The sequence below is a fragment of the Haemaphysalis longicornis genome, unplaced genomic scaffold (genome assembly GCF_048455015.1).
Source record: "Haemaphysalis longicornis isolate Haplotype H1 unplaced genomic scaffold, Haemaphysalis longicornis Haplotype H1 scaffold_15, whole genome shotgun sequence".
Taxonomy (NCBI): Eukaryota; Metazoa; Arthropoda; class Arachnida; order Ixodida; family Ixodidae; genus Haemaphysalis; species Haemaphysalis longicornis.
The window spans coordinates 9159065-9184995 of NW_027526257.1; the positions used below are offsets into that span (position 1 = coordinate 9159065).

At 45.8% G+C, this 25931-nt stretch overlaps 1 protein-coding gene across 1 annotated transcript in view; it reads right to left on the reverse strand.

Moving 5' to 3' along the window:
* The window catches only part of LOC144165793 (glucose dehydrogenase [FAD, quinone]-like), a 105482-nt gene that overhangs the window by 63913 nt on the left and 15638 nt on the right, over positions 1 to 25931 (reverse strand). The window contains exons 2-3 of the mRNA XM_077695568.1: positions 6632 to 6834; positions 1267 to 1456 (exon numbers count right to left, since the gene is read on the reverse strand). Of these exons, the coding sequence (XP_077551694.1) occupies positions 1267 to 1456; positions 6632 to 6834 (393 nt within the window). The remainder of the gene's footprint in view (positions 1 to 1266; positions 1457 to 6631; positions 6835 to 25931) is intronic.

Sequence of the window (25931 nt, forward strand, 5' to 3'; positions counted from 1 at the left end):
TAACATGCGAACGTAACTAAGGTGGCGGCGAATAGTTTACCAACGGGGCTCATCCGTCTTCCTAATCATGCACTAAGCTAAGTGAACAGCAAGCTTCGGTAGGTGGTGTTCAGAGGGCAGGTCAAGTGCTGCCGGGCTCGCCCGCAAGGTTCCACAGCATACCAACAAAAAGAAAAAGCCGGATTTTATCTTTGCGTTTTTAAAGCAATCGAAGCAACCCCACTAATTTGTACACCAGATGATTTGCAACAAGGCTATTGTATTTCGTTGTCACTGCACCCAACTGTGTGAAAACCTACAAACCAGGATGAAACATTTTTGAGCCTTCTCTAGCTCATCAAACTCACAAAAATTCAATACAAAACTTGTGGTCGCAGGTTCGTGCCAGGCAGAAGTTGTGACCTGGTGTTTATGAACCGAGTAACAACAGAAATATAGTGGCATGCAGGTGCCTGTCAATTATGGCAACATTTTCATTGCGTTTTTACCAAAACGGGCGAACTCCTTCCAATTGCTGACTAGCCAGAGTCACTATCAATTATTAACCATGACTCTTCACACTGAGTGGAAGAGGTTTAGCCAATTTTGTAAAATGCATGAAGGATTACCCTGCTGCTGACGTTTCGCACGTGCAAGGAAACAGCCTGTTTTCATTTTGCCCAACCAGCGAAAATGCTCCTTTTACTCTCTAGCCAGAGTCCATATTATTGATTTCAGTGAGTCCCACTTGTCCGTCAGGGGAAGTGGTTTGGCAGTTTGGGCAAAAATCAAAACAGACAGCTGCATGTGGCAAGACTTCTGACTCCACTTTCACCCAACCGGACAAACAGTGCTTTGTGAATGACTACAGACTGCCTGTTTTTATGAAATGTGAGTCTGGCTACTCAGTGAGCAGGAGCTGGTTGGGTGCGAAAACTTCCTATGCAGGACAGCTCGCGTAATGCCACTCTATTTAAACCATTGCCTATGAATGTATTACAAAAGGCGTAAGGCGTGGCTATCGATCACCAGCACTGAGATTGAAAATTTATTGTCCCTGTACGGACTGAATCTATCTATAAGCGCTAGCATGCGCAGACACAAGTTAAATAGAGGTTTGATGTGTTTCAGGCATGTAGTGTTTAATGTTTAGTTTTTTCAGATGTTCTTCTCACTTTTCGCACGTTCGTTTCTAATAAACATTATCATGCATGGAATACACTTTAAGTTTGCAATATGCCCGACCGTTACTGGCACCCATAAGTAGATAATGTGTAGTTCACTCACCAGGATCGGAAAGGGGGTTTCTGTAGTTTTCGTAGCTCTTGAAAAAGCGAAGTATTTTCTTATAAGACCAGCCCTTGGCGCCGAACACATTTTCCCAGTCGTCAAAATCTCTTCTGTTGCCACGTACATGCATCTGAAAGTTGATGACGCTCGAACCACCCAATACTTTACCACGGGCCCAGTTGCACCTCTGTAAGAAGAAAGTAAAGGAATAACATTTTATTGGCGATGGAATGCCTCTTGTATCTTTTTTCGAACCAATTCCCCGAGACCGTTCAGAAGGTCGTCATAAAGCGTAGGATTTCTCAAATCTCGCTTTCATAGCTTTCGAAACGAAATGATGATGCGTACTAAAAAGTTTCATTCAATACCGATTCAGTGGCAAAAACATTTTCCAGAACTTCGAAATTTCTAAAGAAAAAAATTATACTGAGGTGTGCAGCCGCGCCACGAAGTCGGATATTTGTTCATTGCTTGAGTGCTTTGGTGCATTGCTGCACAACATGAAATAAATTTCCCTCACAATCCACAAGGTTTTCTCAACCAACTGCGTCGGTAGTCAAAACCGACGCACAATCGTGACGTGTTTACGGAATTAACTGGTTTAAACAGAGCACCTTTCATTTCATTTTTTTTTTCTGCTTGCTCATCGCTGGCGAGGTACAATCGCAGACAACGTAGTGAACAAGCTCGTGAGGAAACACTCATACAGGATTCTGAGAGACTTGTTGTAGGGCGCGCAGTTAGCTGTCGTTGACCAGTAGTGTAGTCTTAAGGCTGTCCTGAAAATGTGCCAGCTTTACCGCATCGTCAACTACCCGGTCGACATGTGGACAAGTTTGCCTTCCTGGAACGTGCTCGATTCGTCTCTATTACGCAAGATTGGGCGACTTGAGGGAATTGATTTGTGAATTTATTCAATTAATCGCATCCGTTTATGCAGTGAATCGGGTATGTGAACGATGGGTGTTACCATTAACACCATGAAATCGGAGGTCTTCAACGTGCCGATGTCCTATATCGCACTGCACATCAAAATATGACGCTCCAGTTGAATCTGATCACCATGGCCTTGGTTAAGCATGTCACAGAAGAGAATAAATTCAATTCCTTGCGAGTAAGCTGGTGAACGATCGAACGTAATCAGGAATGTATTGTACTATGTGAAAGTAGATTGTACTTAAATAAATACGGTTTAATAGTGAATAATAGAAACGTAGATATTCGAGTCGATTGAAGGTTATAGGTCAACCAAGAATTGAGTAATGCAATTCAATTTCAGACATTGTTTATATGTTTGCAACATTTTTCACAGCTTTGCAAACGTGATACGGCCTGTTCGTCACAGGTAATCACGTCAAAGGCCGTTGGTAATAGATAGGTTTGTAACAAGGAAACATTCATCATAGGCCGTACCCGCCATGGTGGCTCAGTGGCTTAGGCGTTGCGCTACTGAGCAAGAAATGACGGGTTCGATTCCCGGCCGCGGCGGCCGCTTTTCTGATGGAGGTGAAAAGAAAATCGTCCTTGTGTAGGAGATTTCCGCGCACGTTAAAGATCCCAGCCCGTTAAACCCTAGAGTCAATCAAGTCAAAATCATCATAGGCCGGTTCGACAAATGGGAATGTTCGTCATACCTGCTACAGAAGAAATTCCAACGCGCGCGTTTCTTTAAATGCATTGTCAATTTCCATGTCTTTGTTCTGTTTTAACTGCATTGTCAATCATCGAGAGATACCGGGCGTTTAACGAATACAAGGAGGGATGTTAAGCAGCCAGGTAGCACAATAAAAAAAAGGAATTGGGGCCACATGTTCTCCCTTCTTCATACTTGTACCCGCTTTGCGTGTCCTTCAGCATCATACGAGGACGGAGTGATATAGTACAGGCGTTGAACACTACACCCTACCCGAAAAGGACTGTAACATTCACACGAAATCAGCCAAGAACGTCTTTGTTCTTCTTGGCCTCTACATCCGGGGCACGTCCGCAGTCAGTGCCAATCAGAGTGGACAAGTAAGTTGGTGTGGTTCAAATAAAAATATAGATACAAGGTTAGTAACCCTAAACAAAGACTGAGGCAGAGGCGTAGCCCAGTATGAAAAGGCCCACAGTAACGCCCGCACACCATTTTACTTTGATGCCGTCCGCTCGCTCTGTCTTAAGCATTGCCTTAAGCACCACATTTCTACAGAAAGATATTGCACACATTCTTGAAACAGAAGCGACGCGCAAAAAAGTAGGCCAACTTAACGACTTCACATTGTGATCAGCCGCTACAGCATAACCAATAGTTTGGCGACGTTGAATTTAGCAGCCAGGAATATTGCGCTTTAAGTAGAAAATGGTTGGTCCAGAGTTCTTCCACGAAGGAATCTGGTTGAACTAATAAATGTTTCGACATGTGTAATCATTACACGTTTTGTTATCCTTTATACGTGATTAATTGCAAGATTAGAGCTAATTATTTAGGTAATCAGCGAGGTTACAAATTTTTTGTTTTGAAAAGCTTTCGTACTCAACGTATAGAAAGGTTAAAGAGAGATGTCTTATACACTTTTAAGAAAACGCTGTTTTGCCGCCCCTGTGGCAAGCAGTGATACCCAGTGACAACAGCCTTATCACTAATTGTCCTGTGGGAACAAAACGGCCTATAACAAACCGCTCCTGACGAAATGCCATGTAACAAACGAGCCTATACCCATTCCAAAGAGGTGCGGTTATTGGTTTATTGGGTGATGATGATGATTTCTATTGGTGTCCCGTTTGTATCGGGGTGATGACATGTCATCTTACTAAAAAGAGCTAATATACCTATGTTTTACTCTTGGTTTAATACTAGCGCGGCTTAAGGCAGGCTCAAAAAGGTTATTAGGCACAAAATACTTTTCTTTCTGTTACAGGTGGTAACTGTCTTAGGCAATATTCCCCTCTATGCTTTTCGTCCACCAGTATTCTAATCTTCTTTTCATCCCCTCGACAGCCTTGAAGTTAAGTTCCTCTGTGATACCCTTAAATCCTAGCGCTTCTGGAACCCGAATATTTCCTTCATCTAGATTTGGATGGATACCCTCACATTCTAACACTATTTGTTGCATAGTTTCTGTTTCTTTTCCGCACACCACGTATACCCCCTCATTTTGTGAATACTTCCCCACTCCTGGTATTCACACTCTTTTTTGTTGTCGGTGCCACAAAGGCCATACAAGTGTTTCCCGCTTGTAGACAGCTCCTAACATAGCTTATATGTTCTCGTCGTGGCACAAGTTTGAAAATGCCCCCTTGAGCCTGACTTGCCGGAGTAGCTTTGGCTACCATCCGCAAGCGTCTGGTAATATTGCATTCACACATGTTAATTGCAAAGTGGAGGAAAACACAGACCCCGTCGTTTGATCTGGTAAGGCATGAGGCACAAAACCGAATATCGCGGGTTTCAGGTCCAACCCGGTAAGCCTCTTTTAAACAGGAAACATTGTTCTAAATTCTTACCCGAGAAACTAGAATCTATGACACATAAAGTTGACGGATGCCTAAAGGATTGGAAACGGGTCAATGAACGCTCGATATCAGCACACCTCTAAGGGAAGCTTCAATAGACAAAGTGGCTATTATGTGTTGAAACTTTGACCGGCGTTGGATATGAAGCATGAGCCTCTATTGTGCGAGAGGAGCATGATACCCGCATGCCATCCAAGTCGATAAATCTTGTTAACAGAAGGAAAAATCTAGCAAATGGGGAGTGGCATTCTACGTACGTGTATGCGTAACTGACATGCAATGAGTACTAAAGGAAACATTTCAACATGAGGACAACACAGGGAAAAATCAGGTGAGCTGTAAAGCACTTTCCGCTAATAGAACCCATTCAGGGTTATTAAGAACGATTGGTGAAGCTTATCACGCGTAGTACCCGACAGAGTAAGAAAGAGTTGCTTAGGAAAAAAGGTGATCAGGATAACGAGAGGACCCCTGCGTAGCACTAGACGTGTGCTGTGGACTGCCTTTGACGTGACATTTGTAACACAAATTTGTCAGTGTGGTGTATGCGGCGAGAGATTCCAAGTAGATCGCTCTCGCAGCAAGCGCTCAACCTGACGGCTGCAGAATTACGGCATATCCGCTACGCAATTAGGCACATTGTTTTGTCATGAAACTATTTTATGTGTTTCGGCAACGTCAACGCCTTTATCTCTTCCATTGTTTTGGAGACAAACTCATATGGTCACCTGTAGGTTTGAATGTCCTATGATTATGCCTATTGCTACCTGATCACAAGGCTCGCGTTATGCCTTCAACGCCTAACATATGAATTACAACATTGCACCATTCTATATATCTGCACGCTTTATAAAACTGAACGGGACACATTGTCTGGACTGTTTGTAGTATCGAGTACCGTCCGTCCACTCTACATTCTATTCTAGTTTTTCAGCTTTTGGACCAAGTTTTCAGAAAAGAAACGAAAGTGATTAGGGTTGTTTATAAAACGGACCACTGCGAACGACTGTAATGGTTTTCACACGCTGACGCTTGTGCTCACTAATGCTATTTGCTTGATAACGTGGACTGCTTTCGTGAGTGATTGTAACCGCAGAGCTACTTATGCTTGAGCTTGGTCCATTGGCGTGAAAAACATATGAAGAAGACTGACGCACGAAATTACTCCTTGCGAAGAGGGGGAGCGCGAAAGCAGCACGCTTCAGATAACAGACAGCATTCGGTTGGCCTAAAAGAATGGGCTCCCGAGGAAGAAGAAAAGCGCGAACACCGTCAGGTCGCTGTTGGACATCTTGGACATCTTGTAAAATCCTCTAAACTTGGCCTGGCCTCTCAACACTAAGCTCATAATAACATGAACATCGCGAGCACTTAGCTTAGCCTATCAAGAACAACGCAAGGTCCACCAAAAATTCACAAAGTGTAGGAAAACCAAGCAAAAGTTAGCAAAACCGTTACAAGCTGGGACGGTATTAGGTTGTGCTATTCATCCAGCCTTGCATCAATAATGCAATCGACGCCATTTTTTTTTCATATTTAAAGCTAGCTCATTCTCATCCTATGCGGCTTATACGTTTACCTCTCCACTCATATTCTGCGCTACCTTCCCACCTGTATGGCTTGCAACCGTGTTTACACTGGTTGACCTTGCTGCCCTCTCCTTCCGACACAAGAAAAGTCACAAGTAATTGTATGTTAGGAGATCAGTTCCAAAGTTCACACGTCATAACCGGAGGTCTTTCATACAAGTGCCATCTAGATGGGAACCCTTAAACGGCATCTGCGTGTGTGTGTACGCTTGGGGCGAATTTCATTTAATGACAACTGCTAACAACAAGAATTTGTCAATAAATTCCTTCATGCTGACATTATCATTCATGCCGAGGCAGGCATCCTTCTGGGGCTCTGTGCGGTAGTCCCAGTCGAAAGGCCCGTGGAAGTGAAGGAGGGCGAACAGCGGGACATCTGTTGCCGCATTCTCCACACCACCGGCTTCGATGAGCAGTACGGTTCGATTCGGATTGGCAGAAAGCCGGTTGGCTAGCAGGCAGCCCGCCGATCCGCCGCCAACTGGAATGAGAAAATAAAGCAATCATGAGACATTGTTTAGGAGCTCGGTACTTGAAGAAATGAAACGCTATAAAGCGAAGAATTCGAAATAAAAAAAGCAGCTACTTCCCTAGAAAAAGCATTACTCCCGTTGAAACACACGTTAAAGGGACACTGAAGTGATTTGTAAACATTGCGGGATTACTAGCGCAAATTGTAGTTCGGAGTCTGTAGGCCTTGTTCGACCACTCTGGCCTCGTTTACGCGAATTTATTTAGTAGAAAAATCAATTCGAAAATGCTGTCCTCCTCTCTTTACGCTCGCCCATTTTCTGTGGCGTTTTCGTGTGACGTCAGCAGGAGATGAGCTGTAAAATGGCTGCGCTACTGCACGGTTCGCCGACCAGCCGACCTACCGATCGAGTCAGTCGGCCCAGCGTTTCGTCCGCCGGCCGCCGACGGGTCGTCGCTATTCGCTCGCTCAATTTAAACTAAGCCACAACACCTTTGTGAATGAAAGAATGTGCCTTTCTTTACTTTGTTAGTTTGTACACTGTGTCAAACTCAGTGTCCGGGTCGCTTCACACAAGCACTGCACAAGTGCACATGTGACGCTTTCGCATGCGTCGGAAAATCTAAGGCCAATTGAAGGCGGGAGAAGAGTCAGCGAAGTCAATATAGGTACTATGAAAATAAAATCAACTGAAACTTTTACCGTACAGCGCAAAACTAGGGACCAGGAAGCATTTTTTGCGCTGGGTAAACAAGCACAGCGGTCAGCAGCACGACCGCACATCTGCGAACGCTTTTCCGTCAAAGAAATGCAATTGCTAGACGTGAGATATTGTGGAAGTTTGGGGGACGCTTACTGCAGGAGCGCTATACAACAAATAGTCACATAAAGTACTTGAAATGCTAAAAATAAATAAAAGTGTAAACTGATTATACATTATAGACCTTATATATCCTGCCCGGTCAATGCCGGCTCGTGGCCTAGTGGATTGAGGCGCTGGGATTACTGTTTTGAAAGTCGCACGTTCGAATCCCCGAGGGTACATGTTTTTTTTTAGGTTGATTTTTTCGTGTGCGGCCGATGTTTTCTCGACTGAGTTCACCCTTTTTGGGCCGTAACGTTCACTGCTCCATGAGCGAGATCGCAGAACGCGCGCATACTGGCAATGACGCGCTAGCGAGTTCTCGTTGGCGTGCTGTTTCCACCAGCACCGACTGCTTGCGGGCAGTGGGCCCAGGCCTCAATCAGCACACCCTTGGCCTGGTGCGAACTAGCTTTTTACGAACAGACATGAGTGAGGCAAGCTCCGAATATGCGGGAAAAGCGCATGGCATTTGAGAGTCTGCGGTGACGTGGAGGGCATTCATCCACTGCGTAGGCCTCGTCTAGTGATTTCTACGATTCTAAGCCGTCCTGGGAGGTTTATCTTAGACATTTGACAGCCGACAACATGGCAGAAGCGCGGTACGGCGATTACTTAGATATCGAGAATGGCCATCCAAGAACGCCATCGGATGTCAAGCATGTTGTTTTACAGAACCGAAACCGAAACCGAAACTTGTTTGATTGCTAACCTTGGGCATCGTCCAATCACGGTGCCCCCCCTCCTGACGTCACAGCCTTTAGTTGGTGCGGCCGCCGCAAACCGCGCATGGTAGTTTTTCTTCTTTCGCGCTTTGTAAAATAATTACCGATTTGTCAACCAGATAAACGATGAATAGTGTGTTAATTTGAGCCAGTCTACACAGTGCAAGCAAAAACTGGAGCTTGACAAATTCACTTCAGTGTCCCTTTAATATCCTCAACCTTGAAAAGCGCGCAGAAGGTTTTCTCACATTTTAGCGGCTTCCGAAAGAGACAGGTCTTTCCACTCAGTCGACTACTACGCAACTGCGATCTGCTGTGCAATGGTATTATGCTAAAATGCTCGCAAGAAAAAATCTTTGTCAAACAGCAATAGGTTGGACTGTCACTAACACGAAGCCTTCGCCTACTCCAACACTGTCCACTTCAAGAAACCCTTGCATTTAAAGTTGTACTTGCCTTCATTTTTTATTGCCAGCTAACTGCTAGATTTTTATGGGTATTGTATTACAAAAAATGTATTGAAATACCGTTATTTTTTGATGCGCGATACAGCGACTGTTTTATTCACCTGACAACCGTGTAAGGTATGCTGATAGCGAGAAAGAAAAAATGAGCGGCAAGGTACACACGTTTGTGTTGCTTAAAATGTGACCGCGAGGTTATGCGCTGCGAGATGCTTCCGCACTGTTAATGCGAAAATGCGATGGTGTCGTTGTTTCTGAGTCTCAGCATCGTGGCAGTGCTTGCGCTTGGCTGCCTGGCACCACCCATTTTTTGGTAGTTAATCGTGGCAGTTAATCGTACCTAGCCGTGCATTCCCACACCGTGCCTCTTGGGCCTATCACCCATGCTCCATGAATTGGGTCGTTAAAGCATATTTCGACGTGCCTATATTCTCCTTAAATGAACTCGGACTGTCTGGACTAGTGGTATAGGGATTCCGTTTCTGGCTCCTTACATGGCAAAAACCAGGCTCGAATCCACGAGCATCCGTCGAATTTTCTGCCGTGTTTTTTTTTTTATGTTATTTTTATTCCTGGGTATGTATGGATGGCACATTTGTGCATTATAAACGAGATTTTGCATAGATATGTTCCCTTTAGGCCAATTCCAGTGCTTATTATGCATTTTGTTTCTTTTCTTCTGACACTTCTCATGAATATTTTTGTATACTAGCGCTATTTTATCAGTAATTAGGTCGGTTTTGGAGCTACCCATTTTCAACTTGCCCAATTTTTCCCAATTTAGGTCGGTGTGAACTACTCCGTAGCTCGCTGATCAAAGACCAGCTGGGGCATTAGTTTCGAATGAGTGCTTATTTTTTCGATGCGAATGCATTTATTAGCCGGGGGTTGTGTTGCTCCGTTGGCCGGCGTGCGCCTGCATTCCTCCACCGCGAGCGCACGTGAGCGCGCGCCTCGTAGTTCTGCCTTCGTCGTCGTCGTCGTCCTAAATGCGAATGCATTTCTTAGTCGGGGCTTGTCGTGCTCCGTCGGCGTGCGCAAGCAGGTATTATCTCTCCGCCGAGCCGGTGGTGTGGACGTGTTCGTCAAGCGCTACTTGCCCTTCAGCGAAGAACTCCAACAACAACGACAGGCGTCCCTCCTCGTCCTCGATCGCAGTGTCTGTCCGAGTGCTACTACTGTGGCTGATGCACGACCAACTTCACTTGGTCGTGGGCTGACGACGCCGTCAACGAGTACTACTTTGCTCGAAGCGGCAAGGACGGCGAGTACTGCGGTGTTAGTCTCGTGTCTAACGTGTATGGGAACTTGTTACCGCACGCCGTTGCCACGTCTCCCGTTAGAGACACGTCTCCGTACTAGGACTTGTACACCCTTGCCTACACCGGAGACGGAGTCTTTGTGGTGACCGTGTAGCTCGCGCCCAACCTCGCTCGAGACGCCGTCGCCGCGCAGCTGGACGCGGCTATGGAAAGTGTGCGCGTGCGCTCCAAACCCTCTGACCCCATAGTCTCGGTTGGCGACTTCAACGTTTACGTGCGCAAGAAGAGTGGCGAGTGGCTGGTCGAGTACATGCAGACCAGGCACTAGATCTATGCATTGTCTCTCTGCCGGCTTCGACACGTGCCCCACTATCATTCACGGGAGTTGCATTGATCTGGTTTTTACGCGAAACTGTGACTCGCGTATGCTTCTCAAAGACCCTTTGACCGTGCACTTTAGCGATCACAAGGCAGTGATTGTGGCCGTCAGGTACAACGATAACACAAACAGGTGCTGATGAATAAATGATTACGTTCACACTCTCGTCATTAATTACGGCATTACTCGCAACACACTCATCGGTGCACCCAATGCATTCGCATTTCTGCACGATTCCCTTCGGGGAGGTGCGGGGGAATCTTTTTATTTTAATTATTTTACCCATTTTAGGTTTCTTTGCTTTGTTTTTAATTAATTTGGGATGCTTTTTGCCTGTTTAGCTAAGTTCTGGCTGCCAAACGTGCCGCAAGCTGGCGCCGTCCCGTGCGGGATATTATTTGCGAATGCGCGATAAGGCCACGGTAGAAAAGTAATTTTCCAATTCGCGTAGAGACGCATTTTGCGGCTGTAATTTTAATTGCACAGCATTTGGTATTTTTCTTTTTATAATTTAGGCTTTTCGCTGGGATTTTAGGATAGCGTAAATTATGGCAACTTTTTGTTGTTAGGTCACAGAATGTTAGCGCCGGCGTCAGTTCCACCGGGAAAACCGTTTAGGTGGGATGGCGTCCGTTGCGAGCATGCCTGGCAACCACGTATGCCGAGCACCGTGCCACCACCCACTCCACTCCGTACACGTGTCGCTTACTGAAATCAGGTAATTTTCTTTCGCCTTCGCCGTAGTGTTATTATGGGTGACATTATTGGCACAGTCTCTCGTTCAAGCACATCAAGGGCTGTTGCGCCAGTTTCCAGATTATCGTCAACTTGTCGTCGTTATGGTTCAAAACCGGTAATTTTTTTTCGTCTCCGCCGTACTGCATGGTAGATGAGCTTAATCGCACACCTCCGCGTTTACACACATCTGTTGCCGTTGTGCCAGTTCGCAGATAATTGTCGTGGCGTCGTCGGTCCAGGTTGACCGCGACGACGTCCTTCCACGGACGCTTGATAGCGGACTGTTACCATCCAAGAAAAACGCTCAATGAGCACAGCAACGCTCTTGCGTTAAAATAACCGAGGACCTGGCTGCGCCAACATTAAATATTGCTTCAAAGCTGCACGCATTCCTTATCACGTTTTACCGACACAGCATTATATGGTCATGGTACTATGCTGGTAGCTTACAGATTGGTGGGGTTTACAGCAGGCTTAGAAACGTTCGTAATACGGGCAGGGATTTTTTGTTCGCCCCAGCTTATGTTTGCGCTCTAAATACTTTCTTGATTGGTGCATGCCCTAGCATGCCCCTCGAACGACAGCGTATCATGCAATGCACTGCTGCAGCAGAAGTGCCTCTTTATAAAGTATCACTGACGTATCACTTTGCTAGACTACCAGATTACGCCTAACGTTTTGCCTTCAAATATGACAGTAGATACCGGTATTCACTGGTTGTGGTGCAATGAGAAGTGTAGAAAACTGATCCCTCTTGATGACACTAGTGTATCTCTAAGTATGACGTTTTGAACGTCGAAGATCTGACTTCAGCCATACTGTTCGACCTTACAACATGCCAATCAACCCCACACTCATTGCACGATGGTTGAGGAGCACAGTAGGGTTGACTACTCAAAAGCTTAAGGCGGCACCTTAAGCCGCCTTAAAGTGCCGTCACACGCATCCCGTTTTTCCCGTGCTGCTCATCAAATTTGGAGAGGCCGAGTTATCCACTAAACAGTGCGAGTTTTCCTCAAAAAGTGAACGGTTTTCTGCATCCTTGATTCAGCCCAGGAAGATTAAAAGTGGCCAAAGAGAAGACATAGGTGTACCCAAGAAAACGACCAGCGGGCTCTAAAGCGGGCGAACGGAATACCTGAAGGGTAAGCCGAGCTTGTGCTCGGCTCATTCTTAAGCACATGCATCGCACGCTCTGATTGGTATGATGTAAATAAATGATGCGGCTCTGCGTTATATTCGAAAAACGGAGGTCTTCCGATCTAGACAAATCCAAAATATATCTTGCTTTGATAGCATGAAATCTGAAATACACAAACTGAAAAATCATGGGGTGCCTACCAAGAAAATCATACTGTCTCCAACATCCTATCGTTGCAAGGACGACACGGTTTTTCATCTTTGGAGCACTGCACTACGGATGTACTTGTACACAGCATGCTTGCATGCAGCATGTGCTTGGCACACAGAAAGGACTCGTACGTCTGGCTTCGTGTATATTAAACCACTCCAATAATGCTGTATGCTCAGGCGCCGAAACAAATGCTCGAATCAATGGCGCTCGGGATATGGTATGTGGTGGGAAGCTGTTCACTTGTTTCAGGCCAGGTTCCTGTTATGGCAACTGACACACTGAATCTAATGGCTGAATAACTGCTTTAATTACGTGCTTCATGTTTATTGCAAGTAATGTGAGACCGATTACGCTTTTCAATGCTGAGGGAAATTTTAAACAAATGAAGTGCCAATTGTTCCACGTACCCTCATGCAGAAACTACGGATCTGTTTCTCATGTGACATTCGAGATTGGCCTTCTTTCACTTGCTTTCCTCACACACCTCGACTGCGTTAAGTGTTCAGTTGCATCAAATCAGCTCTGCGATCTTAGGTGTGTGTCGCTTTAGTATTCTCAAAGGGGTAACGTAGTAGACCTAATTTATTGTTTAGTTGCAAAGTCACCGAATCCCGCAATGAATGAAAACAACGTATTTGGAATCGCCCTTACCTTCTATTTGTTTTCTTCAAACAATCTGTTGCAACAATTTTTGCACCTGTGTTCTCCAATAAAACAAAAAACATTTCGTCTATCACCTGCTTGCGACTACTGCTTTTTTTCCTGTAGGGGTGCCTGCTTAGGTCGTCTCGATTCTCTGCCCATATCGATTAACGCAAAGTTGGCCTAAATTGACTATTCTTGAGGCAATGAGTACAACCTGGCTCTGCTTAGTGGCCCATTCAGCACCTTCATGGGCTATCACGCTCTGTTTAAGAGCATTTAGGTTTACCCTATTATTCATATAACAAAGTCACAGTTTCAGCTACAAATACTTTTAAACCTCAAGAAATGCGTGTACACGGCACACATTCGGGGTAATCGGTTCGCCGCTCGCTGTGCTGAGTGAGAACTACGCAAGCCGCAGCTCCCCAAGTCATGCCTTGCTGTTTCCCACGGGAAACCTTGTTGGAGAAGTGACCCAGAAAAATAAAAAGTCGCATTCTAAGCCCTTAGAAAAATTAAAACTGAGATAATGCTGCATAGTTTTATCTAGTTGTTGCTTTGAATGGAAAAATATGCTAGGAACCCTGATTGAGGAAAAGATTGTTTTTGCGACCTCTCCCTTCAATGTAATTTCACTTGAGGCACTAATGGTTTTTTTTAGCGCCGTAAATTTTTTGTATAATTGTCGTTTATCAGAATTTTACCAAGCGGCAGCAAAGGTTTGAAAACTGCCTTTTTCTCAGTACTCTTACCTCGCAACGACACCCTGTCGTTAGCAGCTCGAGAACACGTCGCCATACCTCTTAGCACACAACGAGACCCACCTCGGTATCATCATACTTAATGTTTTACCATTTACTCCGAATCCCCGTCCTTGAGAGGAATAAATACATAGGACCACTAAACAGCGGCCTTTCAAATAAAATTCCATCCACACTGGAACTAACCATTTGAGGTGAGCGTGGGAATATATTAGATAACGCACAAAACTCGAACGCCTTAGTTTCACCCACTCTGGGGAAAAAGCATACAATTAAACACTGTAGCGACGACTGTATGGCCACTACTGGCCTCGCACACGTGCGGATGCGAAAAAATGCAAACTCTACCTTGTGGCGTCCAGTAATGTTCGGCTGTCAGTGCGTTTCAAATTAGCAATGTGAGCCCTCCCGCCACTTCTGAGCCAATGTGAGCCCTCCCGCATGATTGATGATGGGTTTGTAGTACATACTATAAACCCATCATCAATCATGTCAATCCGTACATGTCATCACTAACACTAGCCCTCGCGACCCCAGTGGTTCATGAATATGCCTTGCAGGGGGCAATAAATGCCACAAAATATATTATCCGGACCCGAAACGAATTATGGACCCCCCCCCTTACAAGAGGGACTCTCCTGCTTCTAAAAAACAAAGAAAGCGCAACGACTGCCTTTTCTGATGCAAAACTATTCGCCAGCAATGTCTACACACTGAACATATTGATACTGCGCGTTCCCAGATTACAGTACGCACACACATGGAAAGAATGTTAGCCAAACCTAATATCAGAGACCCGGTACTTCCAGACACACACTTTGTTCGGCGGAAAACCAACCGCCTCCATTACGTCGGTACTACGTGAGGAACTGGAGCGCTAATCATTACACAAAAGACATACGCACCCACTGGCACTCCCTCATAACAACGCGCACGATGAGCTCAACACCACAATTCATATCTGTAAAGGTTCGAAACTTTCCCTTTTATTCCCGTCAAAACCTTACATACCAAAAATTCTTCACACAGCGCCTCCACGACAACTGGCCACAAATCCTGAGGTTAACAAGACCAGCCGAGTCGAGAAGAAAACACTCACCTTAACCGCCTATCGTATTTTCCGTACCATCGGTTACGACATTCAAAAAACTACCCACGGTACGCAACATATTCCGCCAGTCTTTCGCCAACACCCAACATGGATGTATATCTCCATATTAAGCAGCTTTCACAAGACACAAGCCTTAAGACCGCCCGATTTGTTGCTCTTGAAAAATCAAGCGGCAATAGCCGGAACTCCAAGCTTGACATAGGTACAGTCAATTACAATCCAAAATAGCCCCCAGCATCGTTGTAGAGTGCAAACAAAGGACGGAGAAAAACATCCGGACACTGCACACATTGTCATCTTACTACTGGGCATGTGCTCAGAACTCGTAATGTCTCTTCGCGAAACGACAGGCCTGAAATACCTCACCATGATTATTATCCTCAAACGACGTGTTCAAACTATAAACTCGGACGCATCTCTCTTCCATTTATCCGCACCCTTTCTACTCTCAAGTGAATTCCAAACTCTACAGCGTTCAGTCCTCAGGCCAAGGCACCCGTGGACTCGAGCAAAAAGAATACACGTTGGTGCGCGAGCACTAATCCAGGGAGGGGGGGTGGAGGGGTTCCGTTCAAGGACAAACAACGTAGTGGCTGCCAACAACCCAGCTTCTGAACGTATTCCGACTTTCTGGAACTTCGTGTATTGAATTGAATCCTCTGCCCTGTATTGATCACAAAATGTTCCGAAAAAGGGCCTTAACCATAATAACGCGGACCCTAGAGTATATTACTTCAGACAATGGAGACTGCAATCTATACAACTCTTGCAGGCACTGGAAACGGAATAATGAAACGTTTCTCGCTTATTTATTTTCTAGTATACGCCAAAATACATAGGCCAAAAGTCACAACATCTGAAAGCTGGACTGTATTTTCGATTTTCGTAATCGGTAGCCTTTTCACGAATATTCTCGAGGGACAAACGTTCTCTGCGATACGGTGTGGTTTGTCGGGATGGCATCCACCATTCCCAACGCCTATAGCCAACATCACCCTCACCCGTTACAGGACTAACTCAACCGCTGCCGTTGGTGGGTGGTGGATCGGGCTGGCCCGGCATCAAGGCACTTTAGCTTCCTGGCGGAACCATTTCTCCGACAAATGGACGCCTACAACACCTTTTACCGGTTCAAATAAAAAGTAATTCATAATTTCATTATTATTTGCTTCCTAGACTGGTTTTTATTTGCTTTGGTAAACCAAATTTATTGCGTATTCTAAATAAGAGACCAATGCTTGTCTAGGTTCGGCACTTTTTGCATCCGATTCTTTCAAGCTAAAACTCTGTCAAACCTCAAACATGTCCTAAATGTTAAGTTATATTAATATGTCTGAACCGGGGAAGCAGAATCAATAGTTCGGGAAAACATTTTTCGTATAATTTGGTGCAAAATAAGTGCTATTTTTTTGTTTGCCGGAGCTAAAACCGGCTTCAAGAACTGACTTTAGAAATTGAAGCAAGAATGTCTGCTGGGGCTACTACAAAATGTATACAAAACGCATACAAAGTGTTTCATTGCAAGTATAACGTCTAAAGGCTATGGCTTGCTAGAAGATGAACACAAACAAATTTGTTTTTCAATAAGTCGGTCGGCTTAGTGTTCTGGCAGTGGCAAAATGCACCATGGGCCTAAGCTCCATGAAGAAAACGGCATCGATTGCAGCCCCTGATTATGTGAATGTACAATGCACTAGAAGTGTTCTGTGCAGTGATATTCATGAGAATCAGTTGAACCTCACACGTTTAGAATACCGTAGCTAACATTCACATACGCCATTCTATAAGTTCTTGAAAATTTGTGCCAACTAGTCGGGCGTGAAAGTCTTCCCACCAAGTAAGACTACAACCTTCGGAGCATGGATCACAGTAAATACATATAAAATCGCCTCCTCTCTTACCCGTTTGGAGAGAAGCATCTAGAAAACCGAACAAGATGTGGATGTAACGTCCAGTAGGCCCAAGCACCTAATCTTTCTTTGTCGGAAGTTCGTTCACGGGAATGCCACACAGCTCCGCAAACACGTGAAGGATTTCAAAAGCTGGATGAAAATATAGGCACAGTTGGTGCAAAAAACACCCTAATTTGTTTGCTCTTTATTCCTGGAGGCATATTTCTAAATTTTCTAAAATGTAAGTATTTATTTGACACATTCAGTAATTAAGTTATATTTTAACAAGTTCGTGCAAGTTCCAGTTAACATCGTGGCCACAAACTCAATGGCGTAATAAAGACAGGCAAAAAGGTTTCAGTGTATTCCGCACTGTAGCCTGTTTGCAGGAACTTGCAGGAATTTGCGCAACGGTTCGAATTGAGCTACAATATTAGCAGCCTTTGATGACCTTAGTTCCTTATTAAAGGTCTTGTCTGCTGCCCTTATTGCACATAAAAAAATTGTAAGGCTGGCAACGTTGATTTTCCTAACGGTAATACTACCTCTAACACTACTAACTCTTCTGTAGAGCTAGCAAGTTCTTTTGTATCCTCTAATCTTTAAACATCTGTCTATATCATTAATACAAATTCATTTTGTGTCAGCAATCCCCTTTTAAATGATAAATAGTTTCCTTTGAATAATTCCTACAGATCTTTTTTGCACGTACAAAATGCTTGTTGATGATCCGAACGCATTTCACCGAGGGTAATAAAAGAGACGGTGTTAGCCCTGACAACATCACATCGACCATTTGCTTGCTCTAAGCAAGCATAAAATACAACTATACGTGCAACCAGACCGTAATATCTGGGTGACAAGTACGGTGCAACTACTCATTTTTATGTCAACAAGAGCCATTACAAACATGCTGAAGAAATAGCTATTATGAAGTCGTATTCCTTACGTAGAATAAGCTAGTTGTAAGTCGAAAATATTGGGCTGAACTCGAGGTGTAACAAGGACATGACGGATGGTGCCGAAAATATTCTCCATTTTGGAATGAGAAATTCGACATACGGTGACTGCGCCATCTCGAGACTTCTAAAGAATTCTGGACGGCGGCTCCGTTTAAACCCAGTACCCGCATTGAGAAACGTCACGTAATGACTTATTGGCTATCCCCTGACGAAGGAATATAGTTAAACCTTGCTGAGGATACATGCACTTGTATGACTTTAACCTTGTTGTAGCCTCTTAACAAGGAGGGGACATATTCTTATGTACATTTCTGGAACTTAACCTTAATATAGTACGTTCGGACAAAGAAGCAAGTCAGTTAGAAAACCTACCAGGTTTTCAATCGTTCAATTTCTACGCAGAAAGTGTTCCAGCGTTTGTTGTTCCCCTATCTCGCTGTGACATCCTCTAAAAATAGTCGCTTACATATGCACTACCGTCCGCCAAGTCTGCAATTGTGTATTGCTGCAATGGGACCGCTTTCTACAATACCTCACAGTTGTTCACTAGCTCAAATGTTGCATGGAAACATGTCACCAGGCGGGTTCAATGGAGGACGCGGTACTTATTTTTCTGAGAACCGAGAAAAATTGGAAAGAGGTGGGTCGAGCTTCTGGTGCGCGCTTTCAGGTAACCTTTTATCTAAACTATCGAGTATGCCAACACTATATTCCCCTCATAGCAGTGGTTTAGTTTCGGAGTGCAAAATCCCGTTTTCAAATTGTACGTACGGTTTTTGTACGTAACCTCCGACAGGACACGTTTAAGGGTCTCTACAAGTGATGACACCATAAGACTTGCTCTGGCAGCGCCCATCAGTGCGTAACAGAGGCTTTTCGCGGTATAATTTCTGCGCTAAATAGCACCTGTACATGCCCGATTTCGTTCGGCTGATCTTTTCATACCATAATATATCCCAAGCGTACTTTTTTTTTCATTTTTCTTTTTCCTTAAATCGAGAACTTTGATCCGCTATGTCAATGAAGATGCCGATGAACTTGCCCTATAGGCAAGCGAGCGATCTTCATTCGGAAAAAGAGGATGAATTTCTTACGTTATCCCTTTGAACTCTCGTGGTTCAATGCAAATCAACAATGCTTTCTTTTCTTGCTGGGGCCTCTGGTGTTTTTAAATTGATACATTCGACTACATGCTGCAAATTTGTGGAAGGAGCCGAGCTATTGTCGCCCTACTGCCTTAGCACTGATTGAATTGCTCTTCGCTAGCGACAGTTATAAGGCTGTTGGCTTTTTTAGGCGAAAGTTATTAGTTATGAGGGTGCATGTACATTTTGTTTTCTTTGCTTCTTCCCGCCACGCTACGCTGAAAAATTTACACGCCATATAAAACATGCAATAATTGGGTCGCAGATGTGCCCACGTTCTATGTTGTTCCCGCGGAATAATATTGATTGTACTTCTCCGTACTGCTTCGGAGCAGGAACGTCAAGTCGATTCCCGTTTTGTTTTCTTGAACAAGCGTTTTCTTCGAAACGGGGGTATTTCAGAGGTTATTTCTCAGTTTCTGTGAAACTTTCGAAACGCCTCGGAGCATCGTTTTGTAACAGAGATAATTCAACATGATTTCAGTTTTTCTCGATTGGGAACACCTTCTCCATAACATCAACTGCGAGTTGAGTGTACACCATACACCAACGTTCTCCATTCAATGAAGCCATAAAAATTTCTTCAATAAATTTTCTGCCTTGCCCAATATTTTGGAAACACAATCAGCATGACTCGGGCCCTCTGCGGACAGCGTTGAAAAGCTCCTGAAGCAAATGAAACAACATTACGTCTTCAGGCAAACCTAAAGCCATTGTAATGCGATGAGTGAGTACTCTCTAGCCCCAGAATTAAAACCTCTTGCTCTCGCGGGTCAAATTTTTGCTGAACCTGATTTTAAATATTTCTAAGGTGTTGTCTTCCGTTTGTTGAGTACAAAACCAGTGATCATTTGGACAAGATCAAATTCAAAATGCTTATTTACGCCATTGAACCGAGCCCATGTTTTACCTTTTGACGGCTGTATTTTGTTTTAATGAGCAGCACTTTGGAGCCAGGTACAGTGGTTTGGCGGCAGGGGAAGCGACGGCGATGTCCGCGTAACTGAGCGAGCGAAGGGGCAGCGAAGGCATAAAGAAAACAGAGGAGGAGCACTGGCAAAAGTGTAAGGGGGAGGGCCGCACGCGCTGCTGTGGTGTCATCTCTTGTGTCCTCTCCTCCCACTTTCGCCATGCCTCGTTGCCATGTAGCGCCCTCCTCTTCCCACTTTCGCCAGCCGCTCTTCCTCTGTTCGTGGCTCATCCGAGCCACGTGAAATTTGCGCGCGAGGTTCAAGCACGATTTCCCACACCTGCTTGGTGGGGCCAACACGCTGCGACCTAATGGCACAGCAGCGCCTACTGCTGTTCGTTCGCTGGTTACTCGATCACTTCCTGAGACGCAGCAGGTATGCGCCACGACCGTAAAGATTGCAGTTCGCGTTGTGCACAGATATGGTAGTCAGGGTAATAGTATTCGTCAGCGTATTTTTTTTCTCGCGCTGTACAATTTGCCCGAATATTGATGGTTATCTGATGTGGCGAATAATTATCTTTACTTTTTCCCAATATACTTCATTACCTTTTTATTGACACTCTCTTCAAATAAAGGCATCAGTTCTGGGTCCTAGCGCTGCATTGTGAAATGCCTTTCGACAACCACTGTGATAGCCACAAGCCCTAATGGAAACCCATAGGCGTTCCTTTCACAGCGGTAAACCAGTTATTGATTTTAATAAAACCTTTCACCTCGTTCTAGATAATTACCTACTTCCTAAGTTATCTACTTTGGTTCTTCTCGTGTTTAAAATCAAATAAATAATATCGAATTTAACGAGGAAGACACATTATTTGAGGAATTTATGGGTGCCCAGTTGAAAGCGGCCCCGTTTGCACTCGCTGCGGTTTCTGGCTATCCGGAAGACAAGGTGTGAGAACGCTTTTTGGCATATATTAGTGACACAATATTTGCTACCTTCCCAATATTTGCTGTTATAATTGTATTAACACGCTGTTCATCACAACATTTAAACAGCGGAGCGGTTAAGGCTTGATGTTCACGTTCCCTTGGCGTTCACAAAAAATACCGTGGAAATAAACTCCACCTGCGCTAGGTGCCCGGGACGACCTCCGCGCACCGACTTTAGCAAACATGTACCGAGAACACGTGACAGTGCGCCTCATGAGGAGCATCCCCTGTCATCCAGGCTTGCGCGTGGGCTTGCGTCGCGTGAAGTGTTCCCGTATTCGCCATCGTCGTCGTTTAGCGACCGGCGCTGCGCGGGTTCGGCGCACCAAAGACAAAGACGACGAATCATTAAGATTATCCTTTCACAATCCTCACGTGCAGACGGCCATCAAACCACCTGACCACGAAGTGGAGCTCTACCGAGGAGAGGATGCGTGGCAAAAGGACTTTTAATAATTGTGATGGTATGCCTTTTTGTATAAGGTCCTACAGCTACAATTCGGTACCCGTTTATGGAGGAAGTCCAGAAGACAGCGGTGTTTGGGGCCCCCAAAGCCATCACTGCAGGTCGGGGGGTCTCCCAGGGTGCAGGCTTCTGCTGCGAAGGTGTCGGGATCTCACTGCACTCAGGCAAGGGAACGTGGATAGCAGGTGGTTGGTGTCGGCGTCTTCCGCAGGAGCCGTACACAAGGGGCAGTTGTTGGTAAACCGGACATGGTAACGCGGTGGCCAAGCCCGGGTTACCGCAGGAGAGAGAGCCACCGGAACTCGAAGTCTACGCAGCAGGACCTCCTCCCAGCGAGCGAGCCCACTGGGAACGTACGGTCCACACGCTGGGATGAGAGCACGTGTGGCGCGACACAGATATTCCTTTAGTTGAAGAAATTGTTTATGTGGGTCAGTTGTCAGCAAGGGCAAGAGCCGTGGAACCGACTTTGGGTGACAGGAACTATCCGCCGCAATATGGACGGTGATAGTATTATGCCCGATCCACGACAGTCGAAGAGGGCCGGGATACATGTCCAGAGGTTATGAATGTCTCTTGGGGCAGGCGAGTTAGAGGCTACACGTCACAAATACCGTATTGCCGCCATTGAGTCCATGTAAATTTGGGGGGTAAAATTTCCAGGAGATTGAAGAAGCGCCGGTAGTAGCGCTTCCAGTCCGTCCCGGATGGCTGTAAGCTCCGCCAGCGTACAAGGCCAGGTGCCGAGTGTTTCATCAGCGCACTTTTCATTTGCTTCTCAACGAGAGGGGGGCATTCGATTGCCATAGATAACACGCCTTCTTGGGCCCCTGCGTCCATAAATGCCTCTACAACCTGGGGCTGGTTCACAGTCGCTAGTAATGGTACGCCCACGGATTGCGTGTCTGCGTTTCCCGTAGGCCGACTGTGGAGTCGAATGAGCAGCGGGTTGTCAGTCACTTGGTGGTACACCCGGGTAGAGAAAGGCCTATGGAGATTGCCAACGCCGCTGCCTCCGGACCAAAATTAAGTTTGGGCTGGCGGGCGGAGTCACGTTGACGTACAAGCTCATCCAGGATATTATGTTGGGCTTCTGCCTGAAGAGATGGTATAGGTGTTATTTTAAGGAGGCAGGTGATCGTCCGCTTTGCAGCTGGCCCAATCCGCTTGGGCTATACGATGGACTTGACCCTGATAGACAAGTCGAGGCTGCAGTATTGACCTCGCCAAGAGCCGGGCCATTTTGAAGCAAGACTCCCCAAACCTTTGTTAAAAGCGTCGGATAAGGTGTACCATTTGACCTGCTTGTTGACGGGCAGGTCAAAACCAGACGGCAGCTGATCCTGACGATGAAATCTCCAATCCCAGCACGCGAAGAGAGGTGGAAATGTGCACAGGCTGGCCGTAGAGTTGTAGCGCGATCGGTGACATCTCCAGTCTACGACGGGCCCAAGCATTGGACACGGACAGAAAGGCTCTCTTTTCGACTGAAACCAAGCGACCAGCGTATTCTCACCATTTATCTGTGTCTGTTAAAGCATGTTGCAGGCTCTCCGCTTGCCGAGGCAGGTCTGGGTAGAGAGTCCATACTGTAATATTGTCCGCGTACACCAGAAGGTGTATGCCTGATATGGAGCCAAGATGCCATGCAAGCGGCAGAATAACTACATTAAAGAGGAAGAGTGAAATCAAGGACCCCTGAGGCACTACACAGACGGGCGTAAAATGGCCACAACTACCTCCACCGATCCGTACTGAAAATGATCTTTTAGTCAGGAAGGTCCGGATGAAAGAGCGGACCTTTCCTGGCACAAGCAGGCTTTGGAGAACTTCCAGGGTAACGCTGCGGCTGACGTTGTCGTATGCCTTGTGGATGTCCAATGGCAAACAACGTTCGAACTTTGTGAGATCGGCCACCAAGTAGCACCGTTGACGATAAGTGCTGAAGTCCATCTTCTGTCCCTATACGAGGTATGAGCCCAATCTGTGCCGGGTGGTACCACCTGTAAGTGTCCATTCACCACTGAAGTGGCGTAGCGAGCATTCGCTCCAACAGTTTCCATAAGTGCACATTATTGCGATTGGGCCCAATTTTGAAGATCCTCCGGAGGTTTACTGTGGTATAGGGACGATATCTGTCCGGAGCCGTGACTCTGGTTTTGGGCCCGAGCGCCAAACCTCATTGATGGTATCGAGAAGATGACTCAGGGCCGGATCACCGAGGTTCTTTTAAACCTCGTAAGTAACGCCGTCTGTGCTGGGAGATGACGAAAGTTTCACCTCGTCTATCGCAGCCAGGAACTCTGCCATGGCGAAAGCCGATGGTATTCCACGGACCGAATCGTCAGAAGGACAGGCACTGACGTGGAGCGGAAGAGAAAACAGGCACGGGTTGCTAGCCAAGAGGATGTCGAATTCAGGGCACAAGGTGCGAACCACATCGAAGGCAAATGGTCCGGAGTCTTGCCTTATGTCAGGCACCTCCTGGCGGCTGCATCCGGAGTGCGGCCGGCTGATTCCGTTGCCCGAAAAGTGCGCCAAATAGACGATGTGGTGGACGAAGTGCCGAGCGACCCACACCAGCTAAGCCATCGTTGCCGTGAAAGACGTTTCTCCTGTCGGCTGCAGCAGCCGCAAGCGTTGCAGACGCCTTATAGCCGGTGCACACGAGGGAACAGGCCGCCACATCAGCCTCTTTGCGGTGGGCCCACAGCTGCAAAAGTCGGCCGGGACTCATCTACCCACACCCTCCCACTGGCACTGCTCAGAGCGTCTTTAATCACATTGGTGGAGTCTGTGCTGGGGGCCCTCGTGGTTGCATTGATATATTACCGGAACTCATCTCAATTTACTAGAGTCGGGTGAGTAGGGCGGCATCCGAGGATGATTCCATCGACGCGTAGGACATGGTATATCATTAGGTACCGCGAATTTGGAACCGCTGAAATGTTCAAGTAATTTACGTCCACGTTCACTTGAGGTAGGGTACCCTCAATTGCAATGGAGTGCACTGAAGACGCCAGTACAAGTATGGGACAGCCAGAGTCCGAACGGCGCAGAGATATTAGCCAGCCGAAGCGCCGCCGGGGTGGACGTAAGCTGTGTGGCCGCAAAAAACACGATAAAAGAATTATTGCGCACATGGGCAGTTGCACCTTTATAGAAAAAGCAGATTTGCCCTACGCAGCTGTGCGTCGGAAAGATGAGGACGAAATGGGTGACGATGATTGCTGCTGAATCAAACACTGCACGTACTCTATTTTGTATTTGCTTTATGTTGCCGTCCAAAACAGCTTTGCACTGCTGGGTTCCGGCTGCTCCCTCTCTCCTAGGATCCGCTTTTAATGTGGGGAGAATCTAGGTCGACCCCCAGCTCTGGTGTCTGTCCAGCTCTGCGCCACAAGTGCAAGCTCTGCCGATTTCTTTTTTCAGGGGCGCTCATGTGGTACCACCCGTTGAAATGTAAAAAAAGCCATTCCACTTCCGTTACAAGTAAAAAGGGGGCATTCTACTTTTTGTGAATTGATAAATGTTGCACCAGTAGGATAACATTGACCGCAAGCATCTTGCGACAACGTTCCCTCACACTTTGTCAACGCCTACCCCGTATATACCATGCCCGCATACGTCACGACCATCTATGATTTTTGCGTTATAAGCTGAAAACTTGTCGAACTCACGTAAATCTTCAAGATGATAAAGCTTTGAGATGGTAGTATCGTCAAGATGAAAATACTTCCTAAACTTGAATACGCTTGAGTTGTAGGATGATCTATTTTATAAAAAACAAACCTAAATACCACCTTGAAAAGGTACACAACGTGGCTGACGTTTCATTTTTAACAAGTGCAAGACGACTGATACATCAATTTGAGCTGATGCTGGACAACCAAATTTCATCGTTGGAACTGAGACAAAGATTGTCCTCATAAAACATTGTTTTCATTTGTACTTGTTCCACAACAATAAATGCACCTGTGACCCATCAGCCATTCTAATCTCGGCCGATAAGACATTAGTGAATGGGATATTGTTCAGTCATTCTAATCTGACCTTACAAGACATTTTTATGGTAAATTTGCTCCTGTATCGCTCGCGCACAAATATTTGAAGTTTGAAGTTCTTTATTTGACCACAAATCAGTGCGGGCGCATACAAAGGAATTACAAACATAACGGCAATAACGCACTCTGGTGTGGAAAATGGCGAGAAAGCTGCGCAGACGCAGCTTGACTAACCATCACCTTAAAATAACAAAACGAAACAGGAACACATGTTTTGAATATTTGCTCTTTCAACACTGAAATACATGTTAGAATTCGTTACCCGCCACAATCTTCGTATCGGAGTGGTGTCATGATCCTGATCGCCTGCATTGTCTGCTATATAACCATCTGAAGGGAAACTTAAAATGACTTTATTGAAAGAGCGATG